General features: G+C 59.3%; 2 protein-coding genes across 3 annotated transcripts; one reads left to right on the top strand and one right to left on the bottom strand.

Annotated features, from left to right (window-relative positions):
- Positions 1-1,009: 1,009 nt before the first annotated feature.
- Positions 1,010-6,184, top strand: CREB3L3 (cAMP responsive element binding protein 3 like 3). Of its 2 annotated transcripts, none has more exons than XM_069790221.1 (10): positions 1,010-1,237; positions 2,558-2,673; positions 2,845-3,100; positions 3,614-3,729; positions 3,956-4,087; positions 4,175-4,281; positions 4,459-4,527; positions 4,661-4,745; positions 5,100-5,196; positions 5,269-6,184. In XM_069790221.1, exons 1-10 carry the CDS (start codon positions 1,222-1,224, stop codon positions 5,616-5,618), a joined length of 1,344 nt encoding a protein of 447 aa, XP_069646322.1. In that variant the 5' UTR covers positions 1,010-1,221; the 3' UTR covers positions 5,619-6,184. The 2 variants fall into 2 exon arrangements, with proteins under 2 accessions (XP_069646322.1, XP_069646321.1); XM_069790220.1 differs by having other exon boundaries at positions 1,127-1,237; positions 3,959-4,087.
- A 319-nt stretch (positions 6,185-6,503) lies between these two features.
- SIRT6 (sirtuin 6) lies at positions 6,504-14,954 on the bottom strand. The gene is made up of 8 exons (XM_069790222.1): positions 14,817-14,954; positions 13,559-13,686; positions 13,010-13,192; positions 9,876-9,935; positions 9,189-9,284; positions 8,257-8,337; positions 7,774-7,897; positions 6,504-7,012 (listed from the first exon to the last, which is right to left on the bottom strand). The coding sequence occupies exons 1-8, from the start codon at positions 14,880-14,882 to the stop codon at positions 6,677-6,679; spliced, it is 1,074 nt and encodes a 357-aa protein (XP_069646323.1). The 5' UTR covers positions 14,883-14,954; the 3' UTR covers positions 6,504-6,676.
- Between the last annotated feature and the right edge of the window lie 251 nt (positions 14,955-15,205).

A 15,205-nucleotide genomic window follows, 5' to 3' on the forward strand; every position in this document is an offset into this window, starting at 1 on the left:
GGAGTCTCGCGAGAGTTCGCTGAGGGGGGAGAGGGAGGAGGAGGCGGCGGCGGGGCGGGCGGCCGTGGCTGAGGGGGGCGAGGCCTGAGGTTGGCAGCTGAGGGAGGGAGCGCTAATTGTCTTCTCAGTAATTAGCAGGGACCCCCCAGCCCCTGTCTGCCCTGCCCAGCCCCTGCCCGCCCTGCCCTCCTGCCTGGACCCCAGGCAGCAGGCCCAAGGGGATGCTCGAGGGCCCTAACGAAGCCGGGCAATTAACAGTCCCTGGGGAAGACCGTGGCGCTGGGCGGGCGGATGGACGGACGGACGGACGGACGCCCTTTGCTCGGTTCCAGGGGCTCCTGTCTCTGCCGCCGGGCCATAAACCAGGGAGCGGCGCGGGCAGCTGCCGCCCGGTCAGAGGGCGTCGAACGGCCGATAACGGGACGCGGCCTTGTCCCTGCGCCACGCCTCGGTCACACGCCGCCTTACTCACCCGTCCCCTCCCTGCGTGAAGGGGATCCGGCGGGATCCTAGGGGATCTGGTGCGAAGGGGCTCATCTGGAGGGTGACACGCGTTGGGCTGGCGCCCTCGCCGCAGGGCGATGGGGAGGGACGAACGCGGCGGTGGACGAACTGTAGCGTGTTTGGCCCCCAGACAGCCACGGGGGAAATGGAGGCGTGGAGGGTGTAGGCAGCCCTGCCGGCAGGCAGCGGTCAGGCAGGCAGCAGAACCCAGGTATCCGGGCCAGCCCTGGCCGCAGGGAGCAGAGGGGACTGTGGTTTGTTGTGGAGGAAGCCATAAGTGGTAGAGTCCAAGTCGACGTCTTCCCCGGATGTTGTTCTCGACACCTATAAAATGTGATTAACGCTGATACGCTCGTCTGAAAAAAAGGGAAATTGTCCCCAAAAATGGGTGAAAGTTCACGGGCAATCACAGCAGTTGGACTTCGCTCACCAGCCCCGGGCCCCTCCTGCCCCATTCGGTGGCGGAGGACAAAAACATTTGGCTAATGAATTACGGAGCGCAGCGGGTCCGGCCCCAGGGCAGCCCTGCCATTGCTCACTGCCATCCCCAATCAGGGTGAGGAGATTTTGCAATCTGGGACATTATTTCTGTGCAGTTGGAGTTTAAACTTTGCCACTTGGGTCAGGACACCACAGAGGAGGAGGTGGCTGGGCTCGGTGTCCACCCCGCTCTTCCGCACACTGAGGGGGTTGAGAAGACAGCACGGATCCGTGGGAATGGGATCTCACACAGGTATGTCCTGGCTGCCGGCGCTCAATGGGGTCCCTCTACCTGCTGGTCCCATGGGGCTATCAGGGCTCACTGGAAGGACTGAGGATGAAGGACAGGGTGCAATAAAGCCCCTTGCCTGGATTGGCCAGCCAAACTTCCTGGTAATGACAACCGTCCCCAAACCTGGCTTGAAGGACACTTGAGTCAGTGCTTAATAGGTTGGGAAGGACTGTTAGGTGATGGGTTGGGTGGAGTGGGTTGGGTAGTTGGGTGGTGGGTTGAGTGGTTGGGTGGTGGGTTGGTTGATCAATCAATCAGACAGTTGACTGGTCAGTCAGTTGGTCAGTGGGTTGGTTAGTTGGTCAGTCAATCAGTTGGTCACTTGGCCAACAGGTTGACCATTTGGTCTGTTTCTTGATTGGTTCATTGATTTGGCTGGTCATCCAGTTAGTCAGTTGGTCAACTGGTTGGTCAGCTGGTCAGTTAGTTGGGTTGTCAGTTGGCTGATCGGCCGGTTGGGCAACTGGTCAATTGGCCTGTTGGTTTTCTCCGAGTCTGGGGTCTCAAGCAGTGCCTGAGGTGGCAGTGGCAGAGCGGGGCTGAGTCCCCTCCTTGGGGCTGGCCGGTGGCAGCAGTCTCCTCCCCCTCCACTTGCCACCCAAAATGATTAACCTGATCTTCCTGAGTGGTCATACACATGGGACAGGGCTGGATGGGGGAGCTGACCCAGCCCTCGGGTCTGAGCACTCATCCTGCTCCTGCACTTGGGGGGCACGGTGGGGCTGGGGCAGCTGGGTGCCTGTGGGGAGCCCTTGGCTGTGCAGTTCTCTTGGGGGAAAAAATAGAGCATTTGGGAGTTTCAGCTGCTGGAAGGGGGCGGGGGCGGCTCCCCCTGAGCCCCTGCATGCCCATGCTCTCCCTCCCACACACATGCACATAGGACTTTGCCAGATGTGCTCACATACAGGTGCCGGCACATGCGTGTGCATGTGTTCACACAGCCATGTCTGTGTGGGCACACACATGCACATTGTGTGGTCGTGTGATTGCACAGACACACAGCTCTGCACACGCATGTGCCAGTATGGCCACGTGCACATCCAGCCCTGCACACATCCACATGGTCACACGCACTGTCATATATGTGCGCATGCGTGTAGATACACCTCCCCATGGTCCCACACACATGCGCCCATGCCCAAACATGCTCCCTGCTCCCTCTCACCAACCCCATGCCCACCCCACGATTTGGGGTGTCCCTGGGGCTGTGTAGCTTGGGGGGGAGGCAGAGGGGGGCAATCACGGGGACTGGGTTAGGGACCTGACTCTGCCACCTTGCAGCCATGGCCTCTGGCATGGACAGCCTCGACCTGCTGGACCTCCTCTTTGACCGCCAGGATGGGATCCTCCGCAGTGTGGAGTTGGGGACGCCGCCAGGCACTTGGCACGAGGACGGGGTGAGTCCCCTGGGCTGGGGGGGCCAATCCCCACCTCATCCCTGGGTCTGGCAGGAGAGCCCCATCCCCATGCCTTGCCCTGAAGCTGGGACCACCTTGCAGCATGGGCAGCTCCTGTGGGCACCCCAGGGTGATGGGCACCCCAGGGTGACAGGTGCCGTGTTCCTGCAGCATGCCCAGGACAGCGAGGACTTCCTCAGCTCCATCCTGGGCTCTGGGGACTCAGCGTCGGACTCACCCAGCTGGTCCCCAGCTGCCAGCGACAGTGGGGTCTCCGAGGACCCCCCCTCTGACCAGCTCGACAGCCCCCCCAGATGCTGTGATGGGGGTCCCAGTGAGGTCCTGTACCCCTACACCAACCCCTGTCGGGCTCTGTCCCTCCCAGGGGGGACTGGGGCCCTGCACCCCGAGGTCTCCATCGATCTGGGTGAGCCATGGGGAAGAGACTGGGCAAAGGACCAGGCTGGGGGCACTGGAGGGACTGGGGGGGACTGGGGACATTGGGGACCTGAGCGGGACAGGGGACCTGGGGTCTCTTGGGGATAGTGAGGAAATTAGGGGAGCTGGGGGGGACTGCATGCAACTGGGCAGACTGGGGAGAACTGGGAGGTCTGGAGGACTGGGGGGGAGCCAGGGGTAGTGGGGAGAGCTTGGAAACTGGCATGAACTGGGCAGGCTGGTGTTGGTGGGAGAGACTGGAAGAGGAGGGATGTTTGGGGAGGCTGGGGGTGCTGAGTGCAAACACTTACCAGCACAGGGTGTTCAGGGGGGCTGGGGCAGGACCAGAGGGACAGTTTGCGGGGACAGAGTCTGGGTCCACTGGACTGGTAGGTGGCAGCAAGTCACCATAGCTCTGGGGCCATGGCAGGGGTGAGGGTCCTGCACTGGGGACACTGGGGGACACAGGACTGCTGACAGCTTCCGCTCTCCCCTCACCCAGACATGTGGCACCCCGGCTTCTTCCTGGAGGAGAGCCAGGACCTGCCTGTGGTCTCCCCGCCCGCATCCTGCACCCTCACCGTCAAGGACCTGCTGCTCTCAGGCAGCTCTGATGCCGTGAGTCCCTGCCCTTGTGTCCCCATCCCTCCTCGTCCCCAGCTTTGTCCCTTCCTGGACCATGATCCCCTCCCCATCCCCACACTTGTCCCCTTTCCCACACCATGGCCCCCTCCCTGTCCCTTCCTGGACCACGAGCCCATCCTCATCCCCGCACCGTGGTCCCTGGGGTCAGGCGTGGGGTGACCCAGCCACCCAGGGCCATCACCCATCTGTGGCCCCGCAGCAGCCGCAGGTGCCCGGCTCCCTGCTGAGGCAGAGCCAGGGGCAGTTCCAGGAGCTGGTGCTGACCGAGGATGAGAAGAAGCTGCTGGCGAAGGAGGGGGTGTCCCTGCCCACGCAGCTGCCCCTCACCAAGGTGGGTGCCACCACGCCTGGGAAGGGTGCGGAGTGGGGGGGGGTCCCAGCCCTGGCGGCCCTGACCCCCCACCCCTGTCTCCCCCAGTATGAGGAGCGGGTGCTGAAGAAGATCCGGCGGAAGATCAGGAACAAGCAGTCAGCTCAGGAGAGCCGCAAGAAGAAGAAGGAGTATATTGACGGGCTGGAGAGCCGGTACGGACCCCAAACCCCTGCTCTGGGCATGGCCACACACCAGCCCCCGGGGGCTGGCACACACCCCCCACCCCAGGCACCCTGGGGGCATCCGGCTGGCCGGTGATGGGCATGCTGCTCCTTGCCAGCCCCCCCAGCTGTCCCCCCCAACCTCATCCTCCTCTCCCTGTCCCCCAGGATGTCAGCGTGCACGGCCCAGAACCAGGAGCTGCAGAGGAAAGTCTTGCACCTGGAGAAGCAGAACTCGTAGGTGTTCCCTGGGGCAGGATGCGGACAATGGGGGGGTAGGATGGGGCTGGGACTCCCCCTGCCTGCCCCAGCCAGACCTATTAGGGGCAGGAGGGGCTTGGAGGTGCTAATGGGCTCTCCCTGTCCCCAGGTCCCTCCTGGAGCAGCTGAAGAAACTTCAAGCCCTCGTGGTACAGTCAAGCAACAAGGCAGCGCAGACGGGAACCTGCATCGCGGTGTGTGGAGCCCCCAACCCCCCCACGGCCTCCTTGCTTGGAGGGAGGGAGGGAGGGACGCTCAGACCCATGCAGATATGGATGGAAGGATGGACAGAGGGATGGACGAGTGCTGAGGCAGAGGGATAGATGCTCCAAGGTTGGATGGATGGAAGAAGGGATGGAGGCATGTGAGGACAGATGGATGGATAGAGGAAGGGATGGATGGAGGCACGCTGGCAGGGGCACATGCACTGGGAGGGATGGAGGGATGCAGTCCTGGTTCTGCCACCAGCCCTCTCCCTGGGAGCTGTGTTGTAGAACCTGGTCCCCCTCCACCACTGTGCACAGTGACGTCCCCCCCTCTGCCCCCAGGTCCTGCTCCTGTCTTTCGCGCTCATCGTTTTCCCCTCCATCAGCCCCTTTGCCCCCAGCAAGGCCGAGGCAGACGGCGACTTCAGACCTGTGCGAGGTGAGTGCTGCGCCGGGGCTGTGCCAGGAGCTCAGGGCACTGGAGTGGGCCCTGACCCTCCTTCGCACTCAGTTTTCTCCAGGTCCCTGCACAACGCAGCTGCCTCCCGCGTGGCTTACACACAGCCCCAAGCTGGGGATGAGAAGCCCCCAGAGCCGCTGTGGCCAGAGCACCTGGGTGAAGCCCCCGAGACCCTGCACGAAGCCTTTGGTGGCCGCACATTCACCCCACACCTGGACAAAGTCTCCCCCCATAACGGCACACAGCTGCTTGCCTCAGAAGGGCTGAGCAGCAGGGATGGGGATCAAGCTGACAGCATTTCAGGGGATGGCACCACACCGCACGGTGGCCTGGCATCGCTGGCCTGGACCGAGGCTGGCCACAGCAGGCCCACGGTGCTGGAGCCGGCTGAGGAGCTTTAAGCAGCACCCAGGGACCACGGGGGATGCGATGGGGTGGCTCAGCACCTCATCCCCTATGGGATAAGCCCTCGGGGTGACCCCTCTAGGATCTGCTTCCAGGCAAGGGCAGATGCTGGACCCGCTTGGCTTTGCTTGTATCTGTGAACTGGGAAGTTGAGACCGGTTCCCATTGGCCTTACTGGGAGGGAAGGGGCTGCTCCTGTCCCCCGGGTGCAGCAGGAGTTGTGGAAGGGACACAGGGTCGCTGAGGATGGGGACAAGCAAACTGGAGGGGCCCTGGGCTGGTTGGCTATTGATGTTGCAACTGGTTGGTTTTGGTTTGGGTTTGGTTTTTTTTTAAGCTTTATTTTCATCTCTAAATACAAGGTATTTTGGAAAAAATTCACTTGCTTTAGTTTAATATGGGGTGATCCAGGCTTCAAGGACCCTTGGGCCAGGGATGCCTCAAACCCAGCTGCCTTGAGGCAACACGGTCCAACAGAGCTGGGACACGTGGCCAGACCCAGCCTAGGGCTGCCCTGGGAGCAGTGGGCACAGCAAGAGGCAGAGGGGAAGGCAGCGGCACCGGGGCACCATCCCACAGCTCCCAGCCCTGCGCCAGGCCAGGATTCGGCCGGCACCAGTCCCCTTCCCTTCCACAACCCAGCGACATCCCCCAGATCACCAGCACGCACAGGACCGCCTCTGCGGGCAGATCTCAGCCAGAAGATCGCAGCAGCTCAACCCAACCACTGCCCAGCCCCAGCTTCCTGTGAGATGGCATCGGCTGCCCCAGTGATCCCCTTGTGTCACCGCCCCAGCACCGAGCATCCTCATCCCTCTACCCCTCCGAGGTCTGCTGGACCCCACAACCATCTCCTCGCAGAGAGGGAATTAGATGCTCGGTCCGTTTCAAGCAGGCAACACCCTCCCGGGCCGGTGGGTGCAGCTGCGCCGACACACAATTCGAGTGTATTTAATACTTACATAAAAAAAGGGACAATGTTTAAGGGTATAAAAAAAAGTCGGTAGGAAAAGCGGCACAGACGAGTGTCTAGACAGACAGGGAACATTCTGGGTCAGGTGAGGAGAGGCTCCACCTTCATCTTCTTCACCGCCGTTGGCCCCATGTCCGGGCTGGGACAGTCCTGCTTCAGACTGTCACGGCGCTCCACCAGTGTGGTCCCAAGGTCAGGGCACAGCCCACCCGTGCCGTTGTGCTGGGAGAGGGGCTCCTCCTTCAGCACCCCGCGAGCCCTGGGGTCAAATTTGAAGAGCTGTTCGGGCTTGGTGAGCTCAGCGCTTTCCACCACCACCGGCCCTGTCCACTCTGGGACCTCCAGCCCCAAGTGCTTCATCAGCTTCGTCATGACATCATCGACGTAGGCGTGGATGCGCAGGTCGGCCTGTCTGTCCTAGGACAAGTGAGGGCAAGCACAGCGTTAGGGGACAAACGGCGTGTGCAGGGACAAACGTCGCCTCCCAGGGAGCGCGTAGGGACAAGGCCTGGGTGATGGCTCAGCTGCACGCAGGCTCCACGGCTCCCGTCCCTGAGACATCATCCCCGGCGGAACACAAGCTGACCCCGTCTGGCACCGCTCCCCGGCTATGCCGCGGGCTGACAGGGCTCTATCAGGCTGCGGGCAGGCAGTCACACCTCGAAACACAGCCCAGAGATGGGGACATGGATGCAGAGCCAGACTAGGGAGCCCAGGACAGAGTGGGACAGGGACAAGGGAGCTCTAATGACATCCCAGAACCCCCCCAGCTCTGGTTATTTCAAGGACTTTGGACAATTAGAGCACCAAACCCAGGGCTGAACATGAACCGAACTCCTCTGCCCCGTGGCATGGGTTACATGTGTGTGGTTATTTCACCGGACTATAATTCACCCGAGAATACATCAGGCTTTGGGCTGAGTTTTTATTCCGTTCTTAAGATTTACCTTCCATTTCTAGGTGCTTATCGGGAGTTGCAGGTTTAAACCCTCCAACAAGGGAAGCCCAGCCTGTTTGCTTGCTACACGAGGCCACTCTTCTATCTGGCCGCCTGGGAAGGGACGATGTGCAGGGACTGACCTGACCTGTGACGGGGCTGAAACAAGTGACGCGAGGGGAGAGAAGCAACGCAGAGCAAATTGCTCTGAGTGCAGAGCAGTGAGGACGCTCTCACTCACGTGTTTGGTTGCTTGTAGGTTGACTATGACCAGCTTCCCTCCTCTCTTCTTCGTGATCAGCGGGAGGTTGCCACTGGGTTTGATCTGCAGAGAGGTCCCCAGAGTGACGGAGAGATCAGCTTTCCTGCAGGGAAGAGACAAAACATCCAGGACAGAGAAAAAGCCGTGGCTGTTTTCAGGCTGCTTCTCCTCCCCTGCTCCAGTGTGGACTCTACAAGCTTCCCAGCTGGGAAGCAAAGCTGTGGCCAGAATTTGCAGTGGTTTCCTCTCGGCCACTTTCTGGTGAGAGGGCTGGGCGTTGCTGTGCTGTGGGTACAGCCTCAGGGCTGCAAGGCACAAAAACACCATGAACAAAGCCAGGCAGGGTCAGCCCAAGGGCCGCTGTGGTGCGGGCAGAGGACGGGGAGCCTGGGCAGCCTCCCGGAGCACCGCAAGCCGCAGGCTTCAGTGGCTGCCACGGTGTGAAGAGCCCAAGTGCAGTACCTGCAGGCTTCGTCCGCCAGAGTGAGGTCACGGTCAGGCAGAGAATCTTCCCAGTCCAGAATGGTGTCTCTTAACTTCCCTCTAGAAAACACACACAGGGACCATGGTTTCCCCCTGCCAGGCAGGAACAGGCAGCAGAGCTGCCCTGGGAGAGGGGACAGCAACCCAGATTCTGTCCCACCCTCCCTGGCCCAGCACTGCGAAGGGACAGAGAGAGCCCAGACAAGCCGAGTGGACTCACTGGCAGGCAAGGGAAGGCACGGAATTCACCTGCATGAGGAACTTTGTGGCTGGTGCTGCAACGCCACCAAAGCCCCAGCTGTTTTGCTGTCCCAGTTCAGAGCTGGGATGTGCCTTTCACTACCCAACATCAGAGCTGAGCCAGCAGAGCTCTGCCCCACAGCCCAGAGCCCCCGGCTCTGCTGTGCCGGCTCTGCAGCCAGCCTGGATGAGAAAAGCAGCTGGGCTGGGCCCAGTGAGCTGGGGTGAGGAAGCACAAAGGGCATGTGGAGCGTGTTTTGATGCCAGATCACCTCAGGGTACCTCCAGCCGCAGAGCTGGAAACACTGTCTATGCTTCCCTACTGAAGGCAAGAAGCACCAGGGCAGTGCAGTGGCCGTATCCTGCTGGAGAGGAAGGGGCTCTCTAGAGCTGCCATCCCACAGCAGGGCATTCTCCAGCACTGGGATATGCTCTGAGTATTGGCATGGGGAGAACCCCCCGAGGAGGCTAGGAGTCCTTGGAGACATGGGTCCTATCTGGGCCCTTGGAAATCTCCCCTACACCCTCTGCTTCTTCACCTGAGCTGGAGGGACTGTCGGCCCAGGCCTGCAAAGCCAAGTCTGCGCACGAGAGCCGCTCGCTTGGATGAACAGGTCCCTGCCACCCGACGTCCCCTCGGGAGCCCCCATCCAGCATCCCAGCAGACATACCTGCAGGCCCGCAGCCCGCGGGCTTTGGTGACGCTGCACAACCTGCCCGTTGGCTTCAGCCCCATGCTGCCCACGACTGTGTCCCGCACATACTGCCTGCAAGAGAGACGGTGCCATTCAGGGCCAAACACGCAGGGAGGTGGCACCTGCTGTGAAATGCCCCCTCCCCGCCCCAATATGGCACACCTTACGCCACAGACCCTGCACTGGAGGAAGGAGGTGATGGCTCAGAGCCACAAGCAATTGACTGGAGCACCTCAGTCCTTCATCGATCTCTGCCTGCGTCTCTAACCAGGTGCTGCTGACAGCAGCTCTGACCAACAGCCCCAGAGGTCTGCCACAAACCAGGATGGAAAACCCAGCTTGTAGCAACCTCCTCTCCTCTCTCCAGCTGGCAGGCACAGACCCCGCTGCAGGCAGCCCTGCTGGCACATCCGCCTTGCCACGAGGAGCAGGATTTGCTGAGGGCCTCCCAGGCAACAAAGAATTCCCAAAATGTTCCTTTCCCACCATTTGACAGGGTTTAGGATTCAGACAGACAGATCTGTCCATGACCCCACACACACTGCGCTACAGACCTGCCAGGTAGACAGACCCACAGCATGTGCAGGGCCTCCATCGTTCCCCGGGGACAGCAACAAAACCCCCACCCTGCTGACACTCTCCCCAGGCTCAGGGCTCACGTACTTGCCACATTTCACGCACTCTTCCACAAACATGTTCCCATGGAGCTCAGCCAATTTGTCCCTGTGGGAGAAAAGACAGAGGTGAGATGGGGAGGGGTGGAGAGCCCTGGGGCAACAGGGAAAGCTGCCCCAAACCCCCCTCCTCACCCCCCTGCACCTCAAGGTCTTCCCCACTTTCCAGCTCTGCCGGATCAGATCTGCCAGGTGATGTGGGGTGGCAGGGACCCTCTGCCATGGCCTGGGGACAGTGCACCAGCACAGGGTCAGCACTGAGGGGAATTATATTAGTTATAGACAAATATGGCTGTATTGCTCTGATGGCACCAGAGTCTGGCAGGCTCTGGGGGCACTGGGTGCCACAAAATGACCTGGCCTTGCTGCCGGGAGGCAGTTGGTCCAGCAGAGAAGAGTGTTGGTCCGGCCACAGAGTGCTGGGACTTCCCTGTGCCAAACGTGTCCATCACATGCAGGGCAAGCAGGCGCTGGCAAAACTAGGGCACACTGAGCACTGCTTTGTGGATTTAACACAAGAAATACTGTTCTTAACGCAAGAAATACTGTTCAGACGGAGTTGGGACAGAGCTGTGCCTCTCGTGGGGCAGGGGAGACCCAGGGGACATGTTCAGATCCTGGCGAGAGATCTTCCGTGCCACCGTTTCATCACCATCATGAAAGCACTATGCTATGGCCACCACAATTGGGACTAAGGGGAGGGATGGCATGTCCTGGCTTTTAAATTTTAAATATTTCCATTTGCAGCACCAATTCTAGTCCCTGTTTTGATTCAGCCTCAAATCTCTGCGCCCGGTAGTAACCAGGCTCTTTGCTTTTCTCAGCACTTACTGGTTCTCTCTGCCCTTGCACAGTTCCAGCCCTTTGCCACTTGTTTTGAGTAAAACTCCCCTCGAGCCCAGCAGCAGCCTCGAAGTGCAGAAGCTAGAGGAAAACAAGGCCACACTCTCCCTATGTTTCTACAAGCCCCATGGTGACTGGGAACCTCCTCCAGGGTGGATGGAGACAGGACTGACTTGATTTCCCCCATTTTGGCCCCAGTTCAGCGGCACTTACTTAAGCACATGCTTCGCTTGGGCGGAAATGCTGTGCTAAACCAGAGCAGGAGCCAGTGGCACTAGGCTGCAGGGAGCACAGCTGAGTTCTGGTCATTATTTCCTATTCTTTTTCCCATGGTTGTTTAGTTTAAAAAGGCAAACGTGGTGCCAGGAGCAGGAACCAGGACTCAGGGCTTTTAATAATAGAAAATACCCCCTGGAGGCAGCTCTCTGCTCAGCCAGTGACGGCTGAAGACATTTGTGAGACACATCTTCTCCAAGGTCCCATTCATGCTCCTCATTCTCATTCCAACTCCTTCATTTCACTTTCTTACTCGAATTCAGCTGCTTTCCCCTTTCCTTTCCAGGCAGCTCCAAGCAGTTTGCCTCACAAGACATCACTCGCTGGTCTTAAGGGCTGGAAATGGGTTTTATAACAGGCTGAAGTTCCCTGAAGGCAAAAGAGCCTGTTGCCGCAAGTGCTAATGGAAAGGCAGGTTCCTTTGAGGACATCTCTGAAACAGCCACTGCGCTGCTAAATGTACTTCAGTCCCCACCCACGCAGGGAGTGGGGATCTTGCACTCCCGGCTCCCACACATTGCAGTTCCCCACCGAGGGAACACAGCTATGCAGGATCCCTGGCCTCATCGCAGGGGGCAAGGAAATCAGAGACCACAGCCAGTAAGTCAGACCAGTTCCAACTGTGGGACTCTCTGTCTCGCTGCCCTTGTAGTTTTGCAAATTTATTGAGAGGCAAAATACTTTTTAAGGCTATCTTGGGCCCAAGCATGGTTTCATCACTGGGGCAGCACGGCCTCTATTTTCTCTCAAGAAATTCAATTTAAGCAAACTGTAAAATAGCACAAGATCCAGTGCTCTGAGACAGCTCTAGCAATGCTGGTAAAAGAAGGCAACATGCATTTCTGCGAGCAGCAGGAGCAGTTTCAGGTGCTCTTGTTCTCCCTCTTGTCCCTTCACCCCTCTGGACAGGTACAGAGGCAGTGGAAAGGACCACATAGCCTGAGCACAGCTCTCAGCCCAGTTCCCAGGAGCACGTGCCCTACTTGAAGCTGATGTCTCACTCCCTGGGCCGTGAGCCCTGTTCTGGTTTTAGCTGGGGTAGAGTTAATTTTCTTTCTAGTAGCTGGTATAGTGCTATGTATTGGATTCTGTATGAGAAGAATGTTGATAACACACTGATGTTTTCAGTTGTTGCTAAGTAATATTTATACCAAGCCAAGGATTTTTCAGCTTCTCATGCCCAGCCAGCAAGAAGGCTGGAGGGGCACAAGAAGTTGGGAGGGGACACAGCCAGGACAGCTGACCCAAACTGGCCAAAGGGGTATTCCATACCATGCGATGTCATGCCCAGTATATAAACTGGAGGGAGTCAGCCTGGGAAGGATCACTGCTCGGAAACTAACTGGGCACCTGTCAGCGAGTGGTGAGCAATTGCATTGTGCATCACTTGTTTTGTATGTTCCAATCCTTTTATTATTATTATTATTATTTTAATTTTATTATTTTTATTATAATTACTATTTTCTTCCTTTCTGTCCTATTAAACTGTTCTTGTCTCAGCCCACAAGTTTTACTTTTTTTCCCCCCGATTCTCTCCTCCATCCCACTGGGTGGGGGGGAATTGAGTGAGCAGCTGCGTGGTGTTTAGTTGCCAGGTGGGGTTAAACCACAACAAGCCCCCAGGCAGCCACGCAGTGCAGCTACAGCCACTCAGCTGATGGGTGGTAACATGCAACAGCCCAACACCGCGACCTGTTCATTTCTCTTGTGAACAAAAGGCTTCTGGGTGTACTTCTAGAGAGCATCAACTGAGGCTGACTTCATTTCATCACCCTCTCAATTATTACCATAACCTCTCTTCTCTAAATTCAAGCTGGTTTACGTACCCCTTCCCACACCAGCACATCCCAGTTTCCGCTCCCCCTATCAGTGGGCAGACAGAAATCAAGCCCCAGCACCAAACGCTTGCACGTGAGGCCACGCTAATCAGGCAGCAAGAACAGCCACGTGGCAGCGGCTGGGAAAGGCATGAGGAACCTGGAGACAGGGCGGGAGAGGCAGTACCGTGGGAATCCTGAACGCACGTGAAGGCCGTCCACGTTCTGGCTGACCAGGAATTTCAGGATGCCAACTCTCTGCAGCCCCAGCAGCGCCATGTGAGTCTTGGAGGGCCTGGCATTCTCAAAGGTGGTGTCAAATTTGGGGGAGAGCCCCTTCTCTTCCATAGTCCAGACACCATTGGGCCCCCTGCAGCAATGGGGACAGAAAGAGTGAGAATTGAGAGCTCAGGCTCTAAGAGGACAGTTGTAAATGCGCCACAAGCCCTATTAAGGGAGGATGAGCAAGGCACTGCTACATGAAGGTCATGGTCACCAGCGATTTTTGTCGTTGATGCAAGTGGAGCACCCGTAGGGCTTCTGTGCATATGGCTTAACGTCAAACGGGTGTGCAAGAGGGAAAGGGTATTTTCAGCTGGATCCAGGACCAGACAGGAGGGATGGAGTAGGACTGGCTGGCTAGCAGGAAGCACAGTCCAGACCTTTACAAGATGTGAGATGGACTCAGAGGAGGTGCCATCCTCCCAACCCCCCGCCTGCTGCCCAACACCCTTACCTGAAGTCAGGAATCCCTGAGGCGGTGCTGATTCCAGCCCCCGTGTGAAACACTACATTGGAGGAACTCCTGATCAAGTCTGCCAGCTCCCGCACCTTCCTCTCCAGTTCCTCCGGCGGGTCAAAAATCTGAGCAGAAGAGACAAACCACCACGGGAATGGAGAGATGCAGGGATAGATCCTACACACCTCCTGGCAAAAGGCCCAGTAAACCACAATTCTTTCTTATCCACAAAAGGAAAGATTTTGCATTCCTTAATGGCAAAAGCATTTAATCAGAGAGAAACAGCATTGCATAAGCCATCTCCATGCAGGGTAAGGGCTTAAAACACCTAATGCAGACAAGTGTATTTATTGCTCTCCCTGACAGGCAGCTGATACCCCAAGAAGTGGCTGGGCTCCAGGGCGCTGCCAGGCAGCGGGAGGACAGGAACAAACCCTGTGCCACCCCACGTGTGCTCAACTCTAGCTGTCACCAGCACAGCCACCGGCTCTGCGGACAGGACAGGGCCGAGGGACGGCGAACTGCACGGAAAGCCATGGAGGTGGGGGACGCTGTGGCTGGACGGGACCGTGTCCCCACCTGGCTTTCTGGCACGGGCGCAGGATTTCATTTCGGTGAGATGCTTCTCCAGCCCGGTCACCTTCGGGACAGGGACTGCGGACAGGCCCCTGGGTGTCCCTGTCCCCTCACCGCCCCCCAGGCTTGGGACAGGCCCCTGCGTGTCCCTGTCCCCTCACCCCAAAACCTGTTTTAAGCTTCCCGGGTAGCGCTGGGGGCATGGGGCTGGGATACCCACTCACCCCCTGGGGATCCCCCCTGGGGAATACAAAGGGTCCCCATATAGCTGGGAGACCCTCTTGGGGGGGGGCACAAAACAGGGGGAGAGTGCTGGGCCTGGAGGACAACGACAACAAGGAGGGAGCCATGGGGCTGGGGGGGGACACAGAGGGAGCTGTGGGGTGGGCCTGGAGGACACACGGAGGGAGCCGTGGGGTGAGCCGGAGGGGGACACGGAGGGAGCCGTGGGGTGAGCCTGGGGGGGACACGGAGGGAGCCGTGGGGTGAGCCTGGAGGGACACGGGGGGAGCCGTGGGGTGAGCCTGGGGGGGACACGGGGGGAGCCGTGGGGTGGGCCTGGCAGGACACAAAGGGGTCCCCGGTACTGGGTTCCCCTCGGGAGACACCCGCGGGGCCGAGGCCCCGGTTGCCACGGCAACCCGCCAGGCCGGAGCAGGCCCCACCGCGCCGCGCTCACCTCGGGGAGGCCGCACTTGCCCTTGTCCGAGTAGGGCGAGAGCCCGGCCGCGTAATTCACCGCCATGACCCGCCCCGGCCGCCCGAGCGCGCATTGTTGCCAGCGTCGCGGCCGGGCGGAAGCGCGTAGGGAGGCCGCGGGGGGACGACGCGCATGCGCGGGCACGCCTTGGGGGGGGGGGGGGGGGCGCCGCCGCCGCCATCTTTGTGACGGGCAAGAAGGAGGGCAGGGCGAGGAGGGGGGTGTCCTCATCTTGTCAGGCCTGGGCTGTTCTCCCCCGCGGCTTCCAGGGCTGTGAGAAGGGGTAGGGGGGAGGAGAAGCAGGGCAGCGGGTGCTAGCAAGGGCATGGGTGCCGGGGAAGGGCAGGGGTCGGGTCCAGCCATGCCCC

Source organism: Haliaeetus albicilla, chromosome 8 (genome assembly GCF_947461875.1).
Source record: "Haliaeetus albicilla chromosome 8, bHalAlb1.1, whole genome shotgun sequence".
Lineage (NCBI taxonomy): Eukaryota > Metazoa > Chordata > Aves > Accipitriformes > Accipitridae > Haliaeetus > Haliaeetus albicilla.

Bases quoted from the DNA above. Each gene is read 5' to 3' on its own strand.
- CREB3L3 (XM_069790221.1), top strand. The intron at 3,101-3,613 runs GTGAGCCATGGG...CCCCTCACCCAG, and splicing joins CGAGGTCTCCATCGATCTGG to ACATGTGGCACCCCGGCTTC. The intron at 4,746-5,099 runs GTGTGTGGAGCC...CTCTGCCCCCAG, and splicing joins AGACGGGAACCTGCATCGCG to GTCCTGCTCCTGTCTTTCGC.
- SIRT6 (XM_069790222.1), bottom strand. From the start codon at position 14,882: ATGGCGGTGAATTACGCGGCCGGGCTCTCGCCCTACTCGGACAAGGGC. The intron at 13,687-14,816 runs GTGAGCGCGGCG...TCTTCTGCTCAG, and splicing joins GCAAGTGCGGCCTCCCCGAG to ATTTTTGACCCGCCGGAGGA. The intron at 9,285-9,875 runs GTACGTGAGCCC...TCTCTCTTGCAG, and splicing joins GAGTGCGTGAAATGTGGCAA to GCAGTATGTGCGGGACACAG.